This window comes from Triticum dicoccoides, chromosome 3A, assembly GCF_002162155.2.
Source record: "Triticum dicoccoides isolate Atlit2015 ecotype Zavitan chromosome 3A, WEW_v2.0, whole genome shotgun sequence".
NCBI classification, from domain to species: Eukaryota; Viridiplantae; Streptophyta; class Magnoliopsida; order Poales; family Poaceae; genus Triticum; species Triticum dicoccoides.
Genome location: NC_041384.1, coordinates 8,624,097 through 8,642,402, shown reverse-complemented (window position 1 = coordinate 8,642,402; position 18,306 = coordinate 8,624,097). Strand labels below are relative to the sequence as shown.

General features: G+C 44.0%; 1 protein-coding gene and 1 long non-coding RNA gene across 5 annotated transcripts; both read left to right on the top strand.

Moving 5' to 3' along the window:
- The first annotated feature begins 10,229 nt into the window (after positions 1–10,229).
- LOC119266606 (protein WALLS ARE THIN 1-like) lies at positions 10,230–12,229 on the top strand. Its single transcript, XM_037547836.1, has 2 exons — positions 10,230–11,151; positions 11,602–12,229. The coding sequence occupies exons 1-2, from the start codon at positions 10,348–10,350 to the stop codon at positions 11,947–11,949; spliced, it is 1,152 nt and encodes a 383-aa protein (XP_037403733.1). The 5' UTR covers positions 10,230–10,347; the 3' UTR covers positions 11,950–12,229.
- Positions 12,230–12,960: 731 nt separating this feature from the next.
- On the top strand, positions 12,961–18,297 carry LOC119266604. Of its 4 annotated transcripts, none has more exons than XR_005132061.1 (6): positions 12,965–13,977; positions 14,801–15,001; positions 15,386–15,609; positions 16,185–16,631; positions 16,715–16,842; positions 16,968–18,239. It is a non-coding gene; the product is annotated as an uncharacterized LOC119266604 (long non-coding RNA). The 4 variants fall into 4 exon arrangements; XR_005132059.1 differs by having other exon boundaries at positions 15,386–15,688; XR_005132058.1 differs by having other exon boundaries at positions 12,961–13,977; positions 15,386–16,631; positions 16,968–18,297.
- Positions 18,298–18,306: the final 9 nt, after the last annotated feature.

Sequence of the window (18,306 nt, the reverse complement as noted above, 5' to 3'; positions counted from 1 at the left end):
TGCGTATATATTTATATATTGCTTCTCAACATAATGCAGATACATCGACACATATCAGAAATTTATATGTCCTCAGACCAGAAAGAGTCAGTTTCAGATATATATACACATGCGTATAAATTTATATACTGCTTCTCAACATAATGTAGAGCATTCAGATACATTATCAGGACCTACCACTGCCAGTATGGTAGTATTGGTGGGTGTATGCCCCGGAGAAGACATACAACAAATGCACGCACACAAATGATAACTTCATCCTTCAATTGGTCTAATCATTTAGCATTACCAACATATTCTAGTCTTGCCCTCATTTCGATCCATCACTCTCTCCTTCGCTTTGTGTCAATCGATCTGCAGTTAGTGGAGTGGCGCCAAACGAAATGCCATTAAACATACCAGTCCACTGCTGTCTCTTCATCAACTCGATCTTCAGCAGTTGCTAAAGCGAGTACCGACAACCGAGAGCTAGCATGGCAGCAAGCATGTAACTACAAAGGACAAATGACACACACAAAACATATCACTTCACACAAACACTAGCGAGTGTAACTTTGCATGCGTCGTATTAATCTCGCAACTGGTTATAGATCTTAGCTTGAACGTGAATTTCATTAGCACCACTATTAACTCAGCGCTGTTTCTTCTTCATCCAAAGAAAGTAAATGCATGCCTAGGATGTCAACCATACAATTTTCACATCTATGATCGAAGTAGTGAACAATCATTCAAATAGTAGTTTTTCTAGCGGGCAAAAAGTAGTTTGGACTTGTTATTTTCTTCAATAGAAAAGACACCCAAAGGGCACCTTATATCTAATAATTGTAACAATACGGATCCAGTATGATCCGAATCTTTGTGTGTTGGAGTTCCTGAAACCTGCAGTGCCGTCGAGCGACGACGTATTTGTTCGAAAGGGATGCATGCAGTGGGTCGAGATGGCAAGGCACGAGACGGCTGATTTACTCAAGTTTGGGCCCTCTGGGAGGAGGTAAGACCCTACTCCTACCTTTGGTGGTTGTATTTCTCGAGTACTTTCCGGCAATCAGGAGGATCGTCGGGGAGATTGGTTTATTCGGTTCCAAGCTCTCGATCTTGGCAGCGGAGAGGAAGAAGATAGTGGTAGGTGAGATCCTAGCCCTACGATCATCTAGGATGTATTGGATCTCTATGTACCCACCCAAGCTCACCTTATACACTCGATCGAGCTAGGGTTACATGACTCGGGCCGACTTAAGGTGGCCTCGCGCCACTGGTTTCGCTCGGACCCCCCTATCGCCCATCTTAGCAAGGCGATGGTTCAGCGAAAGGGGGCTTAAACCATTTGCATAGGACACATCTACACTAGTGGGTGTCCCAGACATGGTCGTGCGCGTCGACATCCCACTCTTCTATCTGTGACATGGTCAGGTCCATCATGCGGAGGCATAAATCATACTTCTTTTCCGGAGTGGTGTCCTACAGAAGGCACCGGCGTGCCTGCGAAAATGGCCGGCTTATGCAGGTCTTGGTGGTGAGGCCCTGGTGTGGGCAAGATCTGGCGGTGTGAGCTTGAATAGAAGGACCAATCCCATTGATGGGGCCGATGGTAGACTAGCCGGGGTGGTGGCCCAAGGGACGTGGTGGGCGAACCCGTGAGGTGGCTGCAACAATGAGAATCTGCATGGTGGTTGTAATGGCAGCCGCATATGAAGACCAACCAACGTCCAAGAGTCCCTTTGTTTCCCTTCATTAGGGATCGAAGGAGGTGCAACAGTAACCAGAAGAAAGACGTCATGGTCCTGAACCTGCATCCACCGTCCTCTCGAGCGGTGCGGGGCAACTTTGGGTTGTCTCGGGGCCAAGATTCGGCTAGCAAGACGACGTCATCTTTAGAGAGGCTGCTGGCAGTGACAGATTTTACGACAAGTACGGACGTACTTAGGGTGAGAACCCATGACAGTCTCTTTTTGGTTAGCTAAGGTATGTTGTCGTGCGAGAGTCCTACCCTTGTTGAAGGTGGTTGCTCAAAGCTTGGCTTCATGGTCCTTGGTTGAACTAGTTAACATTGACGCACACACGACGATCCTTTCTTAGAAGTTCTGTCTCGGAGTAGCATATTTTTGAGTTAATTTCATCACATGTCATAGTTCCTGGAAGGATTATGAAGATCTTGTCATGAGGCAGATTCATTTTGGATGGCCTTGGTGTTTTTAAAATGATCCATTGGGAATCGGTGGTAGGCTTCCGGTGACATCGTTAAATAATCAATAATATATGAATGTGTGCATTAATAGATGCAAATGTGGGGTGTGTGTGGAAATCCCCAATTAAAATTCTGTCACGAAAAGGGGGCCTGCGGTATTTGTTTAACAAGGGCTCAAAGAAAACGCCAGGCACATATATAAAACAAAGCCGGAAGTGATATAATGGCAGACATCATGTACCTTTACATCATTGCATAAGCAAAGCTTAGGCGTAATCAGGAGGGGCGCAGCAAAGTGTTTGCACATCTACAAAGGTATTTAGACAAAAATGAACACACCAAAGTGATTTTATTAAGTGATTACAAAGTTGTTTTGAGCATATATGGCTCCACATAATGAAGGTTTATCTTATGTGAATACTCCATTTGTTATTCTTGAAAAGAGGGAGAGATCCATGGCCTCTGCATCGGAGTGATCCACACATCCATGCAAACGTAATGGTGCGGAAGTATGTTGGGTGACTGTCCATCACATACTAAAGAGTGGGTAAACTACGCGAGGAGTAAATCAGGCGAGCTGATCCATGTATAAGGTGATTTGGACACGAAGAGTTAAATCATGTGGTCATGCACTCCTGGAAACCCAATACACGCAAACACCGACTGGACAGGGAAAGGGTAAAAACGACAAAAAATAATATTTTTCCAAAACAGGTGCAAAAGATTTGCCTCACGGATTAATTAAGAAAGAATAGAGTTTGTTACAAATAACCCTTGGTTGTCACATGAAGGACTACTCGCGTAATAGAATAGACCCTAATTTCTTCGTCCCCACAGTGATCCACAAGTTGGCCCCGGTCATGATAATATTATATGTTGAGAAGGATTGACGGGAGGGGCGCTCTTGTGGCGGAAGACCCTAGCGTTATGCCCATTCCAAATGATCCAAGACACAAGCATGGTAAGTGAAGCCATGTCTTTTCGGTGAGGCATGCCCGTGACAGTTCTACTTTCCCACCAATCCTTCATGGAATCGTCCGTATGTCATGTACATGTGTCGATGTCTTCAAGGTGGGGCTTCTCGATGACCAAGTTCCAAAGCACTTGAAGTAGAGATGTGCCCTGCATTCGGGATCCCTCTTGTGAAAGGGGTAAAGACCTTAATTCGTCCAAACATGGTCTTGGATTTCCAACCAAGCAAATAATTTAACATTGGACGGCGCCCAAACCTTTCAGACCATGTGCTCCATGCGAGATAGCATCAATCCTAGGAATTGCGCCTTATACGTGAAGGCCGCCGAGTAGTGTCCACTAGCCTTGTGCTTCCACGCAATGCCGTCCTAGGCATTCTCATCAAGGTGGAAGTTGTGATCGAGCATCCGAATAGTGAAAATTTGGTGGATGTGTGGATGACGGTGGATGGGTTGACCTTGGGGTCATATGCTGGCCGCAAAAATTGGTAGGTCATATGCGAGTCACACGAGTATGGTGGCTTTGGGGTTCTCAACACCGACAAGTTTGGTCATGCATTACCATTGAGATGGTTTTGGTACGAGTGAAACGAGCCAAACAAGTTATGAGTTGGGATTGGAAATCCATGCGACAAGGGGGGCCTTAATTTTCTCTATGCCTTCGCAACAATTACTGTGAGGAATGAAGCGAAGACCCCCTTTTGAGGCGCACATACAACGAAGGGATGTGACGCAACCGGTGGAGAGTGGCGACGACGGTGCGCGCACCCATCGATGGCGCGTTTGCCCCGGCGTGCTAGTGCTGGCACACCCATCCCTTTGTCGGAGTATCGACCGGCTCGGCTCCCAGGATGAGATTTTGTTGCCTGCTTAATCCCCCTCTCTTCTTCTTGCATTCCATCATACGTATTTGGACCATCCAAAAGAGTGTATATTCTCGTGTCACCCGAAAGCGTCAACATTACAGCTAGCTGCTGATTCGGATTAACCCTACTCTTGGTTAATTAATTATATCACATGCATGCGTGCATGTGGGAGTAGGAGACACCTGGGGGACCATTCAAATACATTTTTAAGGTAACAGCGGGGAGATCTAGCGAGCTAGCTTATGTTAACCAGGCGAGTGCGTCGCATGCTCCAAATAACAGCTAGCTAGCTGATCCTATCGATCATCACAAACACTCCAGCAAAAGTTAAGCATCTCCGCTAGAGATCCACACGGCGAGACATTGTTGTCAAAAGTTGGTAGATTAGCAGGCTGTAATCGTAGTACTAGTACATGCACCCATGGTAATTAAGATAGAAATAAAAAAATTGTAGGAAGAAGTGGAATCATTTCCTGGTGCAAATGATGATGATGGTGTGTGTGTCGCTGCAGAGGCAAGCAGCACGCCCCTGGAAAGCTGGGAACTAACTAAAGGGCATATGTGTCGATCCCACTATGCACTGGAACCTATCGAATCGAATATACTGAAGTGTCTCCGCCCTCTCTGTATCTTGCACACTGCTGCACTACCTCGCTAGCTAGCTAGCTAGTGTATTGTATGTGTGTGTGTGGGATCAACATGCATGCATGATTCGATCTATGCTGCCCTGAAAAAGGGCGGCGATCAGGTTTTCGAGCATGCATTTCTCCGCCCTCCTCTTTTTGCAACTTTTCACCTTGCCTTTTGCATTCTTAATTACTTTCCGTGTCACCCCCTAGCTCTTTTCACCTGCTTTGCTGAACTGGTCTTAGGTAACGGAGGGACCAGCACATGCGTATAAATTCATATATTACTTCTCAACATAATGCATATGGAGTATGTATCATCAGACCAGAAAGATTGAGTTTCAGAGCATTCAGGTACATTCTCTAGGCCTAAGAAAAAAGTATTGCAATATTGGTGGGTATACGCCCCGCCTCGGAGAAGACATACAGTACAACAAACGCACGCACACAAATGATAGCTTTTTTTTTTTGCGGGTGAATGATAGCTTTTATTAGTCTAATCATTTAGCATTAGAAATATATTCTGCTCTTTGTTGGTCCTGCTTACATGTATGACATTGTGGTTTCTTCCAATATAAATCTCAGAGGAAGCTCTCTTTATCAAAAAAGAAATAAGCATTACCAATATATTCTAGTCTTGCCCTCATTTCGATCAATCATTTTCTCCTTCGCTTTCTGTCAATCGATCTGCAATTAGTGGAGTGGCGCCAAACCAAATGCCATTAAACAAGCTAGTCCACTGCTGTCTCTTCGGCAGTACGATCTTCACCAGTTGCTAAAGCCACTACTGACAACCGAGAGCTAGCAGCAAGCACATGTAACCACACAGGACACAGGACACATGACACATGACACACACATAACATAGCACTTCACAGTTCAGTGCTCACACAAACACTAGCGAGTGTCACTTTGCATGTGTCGTATTAATCACACAAACACTAACGTGAATTTCATTAGCACCAGTGCTACCTCAGCCTGTTTCTTCTCCCTCCATAGAAAGTAAAAGCATGCCTTGCATGCCAACCATACAATTTTCACATCTACTCCCTCCATCCAAAAATAAGTGTCGCGGATTTGGTACAAAGTTAGCACAATTTTGTATTAAATCTGTGACACATATTTTGTGATGGATGGAGTTGTGTTTTTAATGGGCAAATAGTAGTTCACAGTTGTCACTTTCTTCCAAGAAAAAGACACCCAAAGGGCACCTGATGATATCTGATAACTGTAACGACCCAGATCCAATACGACCCGAATCTCTGTGTTTCACTGTGTGTTCTTGAGACCCGTAGTGCCATCAAGCGACGAAGTATTTGTTCAGAGGGGATGAAAGTGGTGGATCGAGATGTAAGGCATGAGACGGGCGATTTACTCAAGTTCGGGCCCTCCGGGAGGAGGTAAGACCATACTCCTACCTTTGGTGGTTGTATGGCTCAAGTACTCACCGGAGATCGGGAAGATCGCTTGGGAGATTGGTTTCTTGGGTTACAAGCTCTTGGTCTTGGCGGTGCAGTGGAAGAAGATGGTGGTAGGTGAGAATCCTAGCCCGAGGATCATCTAGAATATATTGGATCCCTCCATACCCATCCTAGCTCACCTTGTACACTCGATTGAGCTAGGGTTACATCACTCGGGCCGGCTTGACGTGGGCTCACTCCACTGGTTTCACTCGGACGGGGCAACACGCCAGTCAGCTATTTTGTGCACACCATAAAAGGACAAAGTCTCAGTTCCTCCATCGCACACCTTCTCTAATGAGCACATTTTGTGCACATCACAAAATACCTATGCGAAGATGTACTGGAGACGAAATTAGAAGGAGAGACGGGTAGACTACTCAGGACGACGACATAGTATGAGCACATCACAACAGTCTTATTTTTGTAGTTACAACTTCGTTTCATATGTTGCCAGGAAGTGTGTTCAATGTACTCCCTCCGGTTATTTTTACTCTGCATATAAGATTTGTCTGCAGTCAAACTTCGTAAAGTTTGACCAACTTTATAGAAAAAATAGCGATATTCACAATACGAAATCAATATCATTACATGCATCATGAATTTAATTTTCATAATAGAGTATTGTAGATGTTGATATTTTTCCATATAAGTATGGTCAAACTTTATGAAGTTTGACTTCAGACAAATCTTACATGCGGAGTAAAAAGGACTGGAGGGAGTACTGGTTTGGACACCCAATTATATGCTTGTGTGTTATGAAAAGCAAAGTACTTATGTGAATGAATGATGTGTGCCTGCGTATTGTGTCTGTTTGTTTTCTGTCAATTTCATTTGCATGACTGGTAACTAAAAATATGTGCTCAGCCCAAAAAAGGTAATGGATCAGAGTTATTCTCGTTGACTGCCTTGTCTGTGATACCGAAGTTATCACTGACCTAGAACCGCCCTGGGCCTCAAGATGACCTATTTTGACCCGTGAAAGGTATATCGACCTATACTAGTGCCTCCCCCAGGCTGTCTTTCGACACAAGCTCTCTTTTGTGGCATAAAAACATTCTCTGATTTTTAGACATGCAGAAATACCTGTTTTTTTCTGGAAATATTACTAGACATAGAAACTGATACTCTTGCACTATATTAAATATTTTAGTACGAAAAATCATTAAAATATTTTATATAATTATGGCATGAAAACTATAAAAAATTATAGATATATTCATGGAGTATCATGTATTTTTATTTTTTTGTGGGTGAGTATCATGTAATTATTAAATGCAAGACCTACTGGACCTCAGAAAAATACGAGAAAATCCAGGAGGTCATAACTTCAAGAAGGGGCAAAACTTCCAAATTGAGTGTAGCTCAGACTATTAGGTTCATTGTGATGGAACAAACCCGCCAGGGTTCAAGTCCTACACTTGGAACTTGCGGTCGCATTTTCATAAATTTATATCAGCCCTTTCGGCGATGTGCCTTCAGTGGCCGAAGGGACTCACGTCGACTACGAAGGCGTCATACTACTAGCGAACCTATGAACAAAAGTCCAATTTTCTACGTAAGAAACCTTCTCCAAACTCATTTACATTCATTTGTTTACAAAAATTTATTATTCCATAAATAAAAAACACTTCAAATAACATATCTTTAACCAATTGTTGCAAACTAGCAAAGCGAATGAGATTGACAACTTCACTAAAACTATTGGGACACAAGAAAAAAAATCTTAATTTGTATTGTAGTACTGCTCAAAGAAGTTAGGGTTATTATCTCTATGGACTGATACCTTGATTTCTCAACCGAGCAAAAAATTATCACTTCTTGCAAACCTGTGCACTTGGAGACTCAACAACTACTGCCTAGCGGTAATTCCTTGGAATAGCATGAGTTAGTCAATGAGACCCGTCAGCTGTGTGCCACACACGAGCAGCCGCCTCTCGTGATAATAACTGGAGGAACTAATTATCCTTTTAATCATGGTAGGAGTGAGGATTGGTGTCTAGTACACCATCCGTGGCCCTACTGCCTTAGCCAGTAAGCCCTAGGTGACTTCTCAGCTTTTCTCGTTTGTTCGTTCTTTGGAGACAAGATAATGGCTGCCCCTTGTTCTATACAAGTGTTGCTATTGCTTCTTGCAGTTCAAGAAACATAGCCTGAAAGTCCAGCTAAACAAAGCCGGCAACAGTTTTCCGCAAAAGAACAGGCCAGCAGCGGTTGGCCAGTGAAGATCGCAAGTTGTTCAATTTTGCAGCACACAGAAAACTATAGCTTGCTAAAGTGTGTGTGTGTATTTCCATAGGAGGTACCCAAGTGGATCGTACCTATGACATTGACAGCTCTGGACAAATACTAGACTTCCGACTGTGATCTCAGGAACCTTGAGGCATGATAGGTGTGTGATGAAATGGTCGGTCGGCCTATGCCTACACATGAAGGTCTTCTGCAACCCTTGCTCACTTCACTGCCAGAGCCAGACCATTACCCTGACCTCTAGCTGAGTGTCATTCTGGAGCATGCTTACAAACCTACTCCCTCTATTCCTTATATAAGGTGTGTCTGTTTTTTTTAAGTCAAACGAGTACCTGTTTGAGTGTCACTAGAATTTTTTTTACAAAAAACTATGTCAATTGAAAGATGTGAAATCAACCTATTTCACTAGAACCTATTTAACCCAAATATGAAACTGAAATGTCACCTTGTGAAACTGTTTATTTGGAATGAGTGAAAAATGTATTTATGAAATTTATTTGGAAATGAGTAAAATATGCTAGTATGAAATGAGTGAAATATGCTATTTATGAAATCATTGTTGAAATGAGTGGAATATGTTATTATGAAATATTTTTTGAATATGTTATATAAAATGGGAGACATTAGTTTTAAAATATGTGAAATCTATTTTAAAATGAGTGAATATGTTGTTATGAAATCTTTTTTGAAATGAGTGGAATATGTTATTATGAAATATTTTTGAAATGAGTGAAATATGTTATACGAATTGAGTGAAATCTGTTTTAAAATGTGTGAAATCTATTTTAAAATGAGTGAAGTATGTTATATGAAATGAGTGAATTCTGTTTTAAGATGTGTGGAATCTGTTTTAAAATGAGTGAAATATGTTATTATGATTTTTTTTGAAATGAGTGAAATATGTTATATGAAACGAGTGAAATATATTATTATGAAATATTTTTTGAAATGAGTGAAATATGTTATTATAAAATATATGAAATGAGTTAAATCGGTACTTTAAACTTGTTCAAAATTTTATAATAACATATTCAAGGTTGGTCTTGTTTTAACGGTTTATTCACCAATAATTCAAATATGTAAAATCTAAAAAGTTGCAAAAACAAAATTTTGGTACCAAATTTATGAGCCATTCAAAATGATATAAAAATAAAATAAAATGTAAGTCTTTAGTTGGAGAGGGAACTCTGCGCATGCCACGCTTCTCTCCTTCCTCATCTGACACAAAAAACTGTTACTATGGACCCCTCTATGTTTGTATTGATGTTTATTATTCGTGTAAGGAAAAGATTGACATCTTATAAAAAAAAGTACTCCCCTCTGTAAATAAATATAAGAGTGTTTACATGACTACTTTAGTGATCTAAATGCTGTTATATTTCTTTACGGAGGGAGTAGCACTAACCTTGACGTAGAGAGGAATGGCTAAAGATGTGCCGGTACCTAACGGTAGTGCGCTATTTTCCGCTTGGGAGAAACATGGCCTGGAAAGTTCAGCTGAACAAAGCCAACAACGGGTTTCCTGGGAAAAAAAGGCAGCAGCGGTTGATGGTTGTCCAGTGAAGAACTCAAGTGGTTCAACTTTGCAGCACGCACAAGACTACAGCTTGCTAAAGGTGTGTGAGTATTTCCATGGGAGGTACCCAAGTGGATCGTACCTACGACATTGACAGCTCTGGAGAAATACTATACTTCCGACTGTGATCTCAGGAATCCTGAGGCATTCATGATACGAGTGGGATGCATGAAGGGGTCGGTCGGTCGGCCTATGCCCATCGCTCACTTCACTGTCTGCCTCTAGCTGAGTGTCACTCTGTAGCATGCTTACCTACTGTCCAAGTGGAATGTCGTCTATATAGTAGACACCCCTGGCTGCACTTCTCACTCACCTCATCCCTCCTGGCCTAGGCCGTCCTCTCTCTCGTCTCTCAGCGTCACCTCGCTCCAGCAGCTTCGAGCTCGATCTCAAGCGAGGAAAGGGCAGCAGCAATGGCGGACGCGGTGGATGCCCGTCGGGTCTGCGGGATGCCGGAGAAGGCGCAGCTCCACGTGGCGATGCTGGCGCTGCAGTTCGGCTACGCCGGCTTCCACGTCGTGTCGCGCCTCGCGCTCAACATGGGCATCAGCAAGCTCGTCTTCCCCGTCTACCGCAACATCATCGCGCTCTTCCTCCTCGTCCCCTTCGCCTACTTCCTCGAGAAGAAGGACCGGCCGAGGCTCACCCTCAGCTTCGCCGTCCAGTTCTTCTTCCTCGCCCTCTGCGGCATCACCGCCAACCAGGGCTTCTACCTGCTCGGCCTCGACAACACCTCCCCCACCTTCGCCTCCGCCATCCAGAACTCCGTGCCGGCCATCACCTTCGGCATGGCCGCCGCGCTCCGCATCGAGAAGGTGCGGCTCGACCGCCGCGACGGCGTCGCCAAGGTGCTGGGCACGCTCGCGTGCGTCGCCGGCGCGTCCGTCATCACGCTCTACCAGGGCCCAACCATCTTCGCCCCTGCCGACGACAAGCCGTCGTTGCAGCAGGAGGTGCCGTTTCTGGCGGCCGTGGCTGGGGAGGGCAAGAACTGGACGCTGGGGTGCGTGTACCTCATCGGCCACTGCCTCTCGTGGTCCGGCTGGCTGGTGCTGCAGGCGCCCGTGCTCAAGAAGTACCCCGCGAGGCTGTCCGTCACCTCCTACACCTGCTTCTTCGGCGTCATCCAGTTCCTCATCATCGCCGCCTTCTTCGAGAGGGATGCCGGCGCCTGGGTCTTCCACTCCGGCTCCGAAGTCTTCACCATCCTCTACGCCGTAAGCATATTCATTAGTATCTTATATAATTTCGCAGTTAAGAATTAACTACTCCCTCCGTCTCATAACATAACATAAGAACGTTTATATAATATATATTAGACCTGGAATCTCAATCACGTACTAATTACTACTCTCTATCTGTGGTGCAAATGATACGATAATTTGCTAAAGGAGTAGAGGTAAACAAATTGATTTAAAAGTGGTGCAATGCAACAACCTGTACACCTCTCTGCCAGGATCAACGATCTGTAGCAGTACTCCTTTAGCAAATTGTAGTATTATTTTATTCAGTGTAAATATATATCAAGTCAGTGAGTGGAAGGCATGATGATCCATGTCTCAGATCTTAAGCTGCTTGCTTTTGACTCTCAAGAGATATGGAAATGATTATGCAAACGGAAGGTGGCAGCTGACATGGCAAATGAAAACGGTAATATATACATGCAGGGCTTCATCGCGTCCGGCGTGGCGTTCGCAGTGCAGATCTGGTGCATCGACCGCGGGGGCCCGGTGTTTGTGGCGGTGTACCAGCCCGTGCAGACGCTGGTCGTCGCCATCATGGCCTCCCTCACCCTCGGCGAGAAGTTCTACCTCGGCGGGATCATCGGCGCCGCGCTCATCATCACCGGCCTCTACCTCGTGCTCTGGGGCAAGAGCGAGGAGAGGTCGCGCATCGGCAAGGAGGCGGCGGTCATGGCCGCAGCTTCCTCCGGCAGTGGCGAGCGCGAGGTCCGGAGCGCCAAGCTGGCCTCCTCCATCACCCAGCCTCTCCTCCCGCCTTCCGACAATGTCTGAAACTTAATTGCTACTGTACCCTACTGTCCTTCTCAACGACCGACTGAGAGGAACTTTCTTGTTTTAATTTTAGGCGGGCATGCATGCACGCCTAGCTATGGTGTGGTGAGCGAGTATGCAGACGGATTTGATTGTTAAAACTAGCTAGGATTGTTTGGGTCGTGCTTGATTATGGTGTGTGCATTAAGGCTTGTTAATTAGTACTGTAGATCAGAAAACTTGCGCTTGATGTATTGGTACTTTACCTAATTATTATTATCACAACAGGGTTTGTTCACTATGAAGGCACCTTCATGTTTACACTAATTTTGCAATCAGTAATTAAGCACTTTCTCTTTAGAGAAATATAAGAGGTTTAGATCACTACTTTAATGATCTAAATGCTCTTATATTTCTTTACGGAGGGAGTACCTGCCGAGCTTCACACGGACAAAGACATGTGGCAGGTCCTCCTCACCATTTTGTGGAAAATTTGGAACTCAAGAACGCTAAAGTCTTATGCAACGAGACTCACCACCCTCACCTTACTTTGTGGAACATTATTGATGATTCCACGCTCCAGACTCATGGTCATAGGTTTAAAGAACTTAGTCAAAAGGCAAATGATTTGTTTTGACGTCACTACCTCTCCTTGGGCCTACCTTGTAACCCTTCTAACATGAACCCGTGGTTCACCCTTGAGTAATATTTACCGGTTTGGCTATATACCAAACACCCAATTTTTTTTCTTTACGGTCAGTCGATTCCTTAGGTCGACATAGTTGGGCTCGTCTCATGAGCTGCAGCCACGCCCTAGACCAAAACGATTTCAACACGTACGAAGTTTTTTTTTTGACGGGGTATGAAGTACTGTCTGTATACATCTTTCCCTCTTTCCCTACTAATAAAGCACGGAGTGCTTCTGGTCGTACGTCGTCGGCGTTTTTGCGAAAAAGCCCCTCTGTTTCTTTGAAATCAACCCGCAGTCCCTGTTTTAGTGGCACTCTAGAAAAACGTTTCACTTTTACAGAGAAACCCTATAGTCATTTCAATTCAGTCCGCACTCCTCCCCTTCGTCTTATCCATTCTGTCCTGCGCCGGCGACTTCGCCCAACCCGTCGTGCGCCAGCGGCCGCCATGCCTCGCGCGGAAGGATGGAGGGCGCTCGCCGTGAGGATGGACGGCGCGGAGAGGCGCGCTCGCGCCCGAGCTCCTGTGCCCATGCCTCGCGCCTCCTTGCACCGCTCCGGCAGCCCCTCGCCATCCGCCGTCGTGGGCGACCACCAGCAGCGCCCGTCGCGCCTCTCCGCGCGCCACTCGGAGGCCCCAGCCAGGCCGCGCAGCCGTCCTCCTCCTCGACCTCGCCTCTCCGTGCGCCAACCGGCGCCGCCGCCGGCGGCCACGGGTCCAGCGCCGCCTTCGTCCTCCACCTTCTCCTAAAGCGCGCGTCCGCCGCGGGCGCTGGCGGTGGCGCGGCGGTCCTTGCCCTCGATCTCACCGAGGAAGGCGTCCTTGCCGAGCAGCTCGACGAGAGCGCTGCCAATGTCGCTGAACTGAATCGCCAGCCATCTCAGCCCACGTCTTTCAGCACGCAACCGGCGAACCCATTCAGCAGCTCCTGGGCAAACAGCTTTGACCCCTGTTAACACGTTATGAGGATCCATGGCCTCTTCTTCTATTTCTTCAGTGCTACCATCTTGAAACCGGTGCAGTTTCTGCTGCATCTTCCTGACACTGGTCCTCAACTAGCTTATTTTGCTCTTCTTTCTGAAGATCCATGGCCTGCTTTTCCAATTGTTGAGTGGGTACAGAAGTCTTCATATCATCACCTAATTGATTGCAAACAAAATTCTCATCACTTTCAGATACGACAGTCAAGACACATAATGCGGGACACTGCAACTACAGAAAGGCATGGGACACGCACGGATTTAAGTCCATGTCAGGGGCATCACCTGTCTCATGTTCGCAGGAGGAAGAAGCTCCAAGTTCGCCGGAGGTACACAAACATCCGTTGAGCACTCCAATGTCGCGGCGTCTACACCAGAGGTATGCTTCCACTTGACCCCTGTTAACAAGCACCGTGAGCCGAGTAGACACCGGCCAAGTCCAACATTTGATTCAGCCATGTATGCACACCAGACCTGAGCGTCAATCATCCTCCAAATCCAATCCATTACGTTAATTTTCATGTCTAGAATTGACCCTCCAGGTGATGCTTTTTCATGCGTAGAATTCAGCATGTTAGGCAAGAGCGTCAATCAATCTATAGTTCTATACTATAATATTAGACATGAGAGACCAGTCCAATTTTTCTTGTAAAGTGCATGTTGTTTCAGGTCCTCTAAAATGCTCATGTCTGCCTCAGTTTCCTGAATCTTGTTGATTGGAAGATATTCTTGGTTCTGCTTAGTTGATAAGCACCTTGGTTTCAGTTTCAATTCCTCTGTTGATTATTCCAGTTTTGATCTGGTTGAACCTTCTTGAAGAATTTGTTATTCTTTTGGCCATGGGGCGTAATCGTCTCTGCTTTTCGAATTTTCATCACTCTTTCCTTACTCAATGTTTCAGCCATCGGATGTTTCAATACAAGTCAAACACAACTGTCACAAAGATTCATGTGAAATCATGCTGAATAGTAGAAGTATCTTGATTGTAAGCGTTGCACTGAAATGCAAACATGAAAAATGACACATAATTTAGAATCCAATATAAATCTAAGCGTGCGCACACTCGGTTCAGTTTCCATTCTTTTGTTAAGTCCACTGGATTCCTGGCGAGCCCGTGCACGGCATGCTGATTCTGAATTTTGGCATGCTCTTGAAGTGTAGGATGATTGGTTTTAATGTCTCTGTTGTTTGTGCGCGTGCAGGTGCCAAAGGTGTCTCAGGTGGAGGCGAAGGAGGTTCTTCTAATTCCTAAGGCACCAGACTGGACATTCCTATGTTGACTACCATTTATGGTCAATAAAGTTGTCCGTGTTTGTTTTTGATTGCTCAACTAAATATCTGAAGTCCAATGATGTATGCATTCATGTTTCTCCTCTAAGGCACAAAGACTGGACATTCCTATGGTGACTATATCATTCATGCTCAATATAGTTGTCTGTATTTGTTTTCAATTGCTCACCTGAATATCTGAAGCCAAATGTTTTTTTTATCATTGGCTATATCAGATAATCCCAATAGTCCCTAATCTTGCAAATCATGTTTTTTTGTTTAAATTTATCTTTCTCTTGAGATAATCTGAAGAAATTTAAGTTGTTTCCAGTGGCAAAGAGCATCATAAACTATTGTTACAAGTCTATCATATATTTCTCAAATTTTATAAGATATTCATTGGCATGCATTTTAAATGATGATTAAGGTATTTCTCAGTATGTTGTGTCATTTCACTGCTGGGGGTTTGCACGTATTCTGATTTCTAAACAAATCTCAATTTCTCAATTTCTTTGCAGAAACAATAATTATCCAGAAGCAGCCTAATTATATGTATTTGTGTTCGCACATATACATCGTAACTATGCTAAGGGGTATTTATATGAACTTGGTTCAGGGCCAACAATACCAGCTGTAGTGCTGAAACAAGCACGATTCCATCATTTGTTACCGGTTCCTTTTGCTCGATAGCAGGCTCTTTTTGTTGGATGTGGTATAATTATATGCCGACAGATATTGACAGGTGTATAATGTAGTATATATTCCTAATTCCTCCAATGTCTTAATAGCATGAAGAATGTAGCACTTCAGGTCCTCATCAAGTAAGGTTTCCATTTAAGCATGGTGTCCATGCATGCTATTGTTAACTTTGCTGACAATGGCAGCTTAGTGATCACCGTGTTTGTTAAATTTAATTTTCACCTCCGTGTAATGTATCATAGTACTATGCACAAAGATACTTCAACACTAAAGCTCGCACCTAACTTGCTCGGGTCTCGGCTCATGATTCTTTCAACTTTCATGTAGTGCTGCTGAAATATTATGTAACACTCAAATTTGATGATATTTTTAATGGGCACAACTGTGCCGGTAGAGGTTGACAGTTAATGAATTTTGTGATAATCTTCGGTTATACTGTTATATATAGCACTTTGCTGGTTATATGGTTCACATTCTCTGAGCCAATTCACAATGACCATTCCTGATTTGGGCATTATGTTTTTAAATCATTTTGTAACATTTTGGTTGATTTTTTATGCTGCTCCTTAATTTTTTTCATTGACTGGTGTTGAACTAAATGAGTGTTGCCATTCACAGGATGCCCAGTACAACCGAAGATGGGTTCCCGATTGTTCCTAGATATTTCAGAGCAACTAGAGTGGTCTTACCTGACAAGCTCCAATGTTGTGCTGAAGTATTTTGAACAAGCTTGTCCTTTGCCTTATGCTGGAACAAGGCACCTTCTATTCCCCATGGGCACCAAGAATGCGAAAACATTGATGATTCGAGCAAATGTAAGTTCAGGCTTCAAGATTGAGCCGAGCGCCCTACCAGCAGATCTGGATAATGCATACAAGAATGAGAAAGCATATCAGCGATTGGATATTTCTGGCCCTACAGTTAACCCTTTTGTTTTTTCCTGTACGGCGAGGGCGAGATAAAAGATATGCTTTCTGTTTGTGCTGAGCATGGAGCTTGGGTAGTGATAGACACCTTCTCTGGTCTGGAGTTCCACAACAGAGATGGCTGGATTTTGCGGAACGGGTAATTTTTTTATTATAGCATTTGCTTATATGACCTTTCCTTGGTCAAACATATTTCACAAGTAATTTGTTTTCTTCAAAAAGGAGGATATTTTCACAAGCCCAAACCGACCACATAGCACTTTGAAATGCACTTATAGGAAGTTGTTGGTTTTGAAAAACAAGAGGGATCAACATTTCTCTAATCTCATCACGCCAACAAACTGACGAAGGTTAGTCCCTGACATACCTCCCAAACCTTAGTTCAGATATAAAGGTTGGTAGTTCAGAGAAATTCAGTATTTGACATGCGTGCTATCCTTTTTGTTGTCTTTCTCTGGTTTCGTGCGATGAACAGACACTCGAGAGCTGTGGTTGGGATGTCGCCAGGTACCACTGTGGGATGTCGCCAGGTACCACTGTGACACGCGTACATCGGCAAATCGTTCAGGGTGGATGATTTTGAAGGCGAGCTCGACGGCTGCAATATCAGGGAAGCCCTACTGAACTACTGCAGGTTCAGCTTACCATGTAGTATTTTCTTTACAACAAGGCCTCACACGAGCAAAACTGTCATCTTGTTGTTTAGTTTTGGCCCGGGACTGCAATTTTTTCCCTTATTGCATTCTTTAGTGCATAAAATAAAATATATAATGTACATAAAAGCCGAAAACAACCATTACGATCATAGTAGGCGAACTGAAATTGTAGGGATATAAAGCAGTACCTGAACATACAAAAGCTGGCCACAACTCTGTCTTCAATTCCATCTTGTTTCCAGATTTCAGGAGTAGATCATCACCACCATTACAGATCAGGCTCTTTGTCAGTGCAAATAACAGACTAACACCACAAGGACTTCATTAACCTTAGCCACTTCTTATGGGTACATGAGAACTAAAAAAATTCATCTGTTAAAATTTGTTTTTTTTGACTTTTTGGACTAATTCATGTGCAGAATTTATATTTTCAATTAGACTGATTTATTGTAGTTTTATCAACGACTATAGTATATTAAGATGTGGGCACTATATCGAAAGTGTTGTTCTACACCCGAGGTCATGTGAGCTTGGTTGAACAGTAAAATAAATAAAAAATGGAAAAACAATTCAAAAAATGTGATTTCTTTCCGTGTGAGACACTGAAAAAATGTTTATTAGCTTGCAAAATTTCAATACTATCTTTCTTGACTGATTGTTTGTGGTCTGCCATGAGCCCACGACGTAGCCATCTGCATCTGCCTCGCCTTGAGGCCACAGCAGCACCCCTGCCCTTCTGCTCCTGCTGGCGACCGCAACCCTCTGGCGGCAGCAACACCGCTCTCGTGTGCTGGCCTTGCTGTCTCATCTCCTCTCTCTCTCATGTTTGGGTATGATGTTAGCGTTATGTGTGTGTGGATGGATATGATGCTACCATGGTGTGTGTAAAAATCTATTTTTGGTTTATTTCTCTTTGGAGTATTGCTGTTGGAGATGAGCTTAAGAGGCGAAAGAGTAAAGATCTGGTAAGCTGTTTGTATTGCTTCAGGAGAATCTTTTATCACTGTTTTTGGGACTGTATTTATGTCAAAGAGGCATGTAGGGAGCTGGAACAAATTTGTTACTTCTCATGGCCACTTTTTTGAACATGATTATTGAGCTTGACTATGCGGAGGTAGGAAAAAATATCAGCGTAATGGGTTTGAGAGATATCATGTT

What these genes read in the sequence shown, in the direction of transcription:
- LOC119266606 (XM_037547836.1), top strand. Translation starts at nt 10,348, where the DNA reads ATGGCGGACGCGGTGGATGCCCGTCGGGTCTGCGGGATGCCGGAGAAG. An exon ending in TCTTCACCATCCTCTACGCC is followed by an intron (nt 11,152 to 11,601) that starts GTAAGCATATTC and finishes ATATACATGCAG; the next exon opens with GGCTTCATCGCGTCCGGCGT.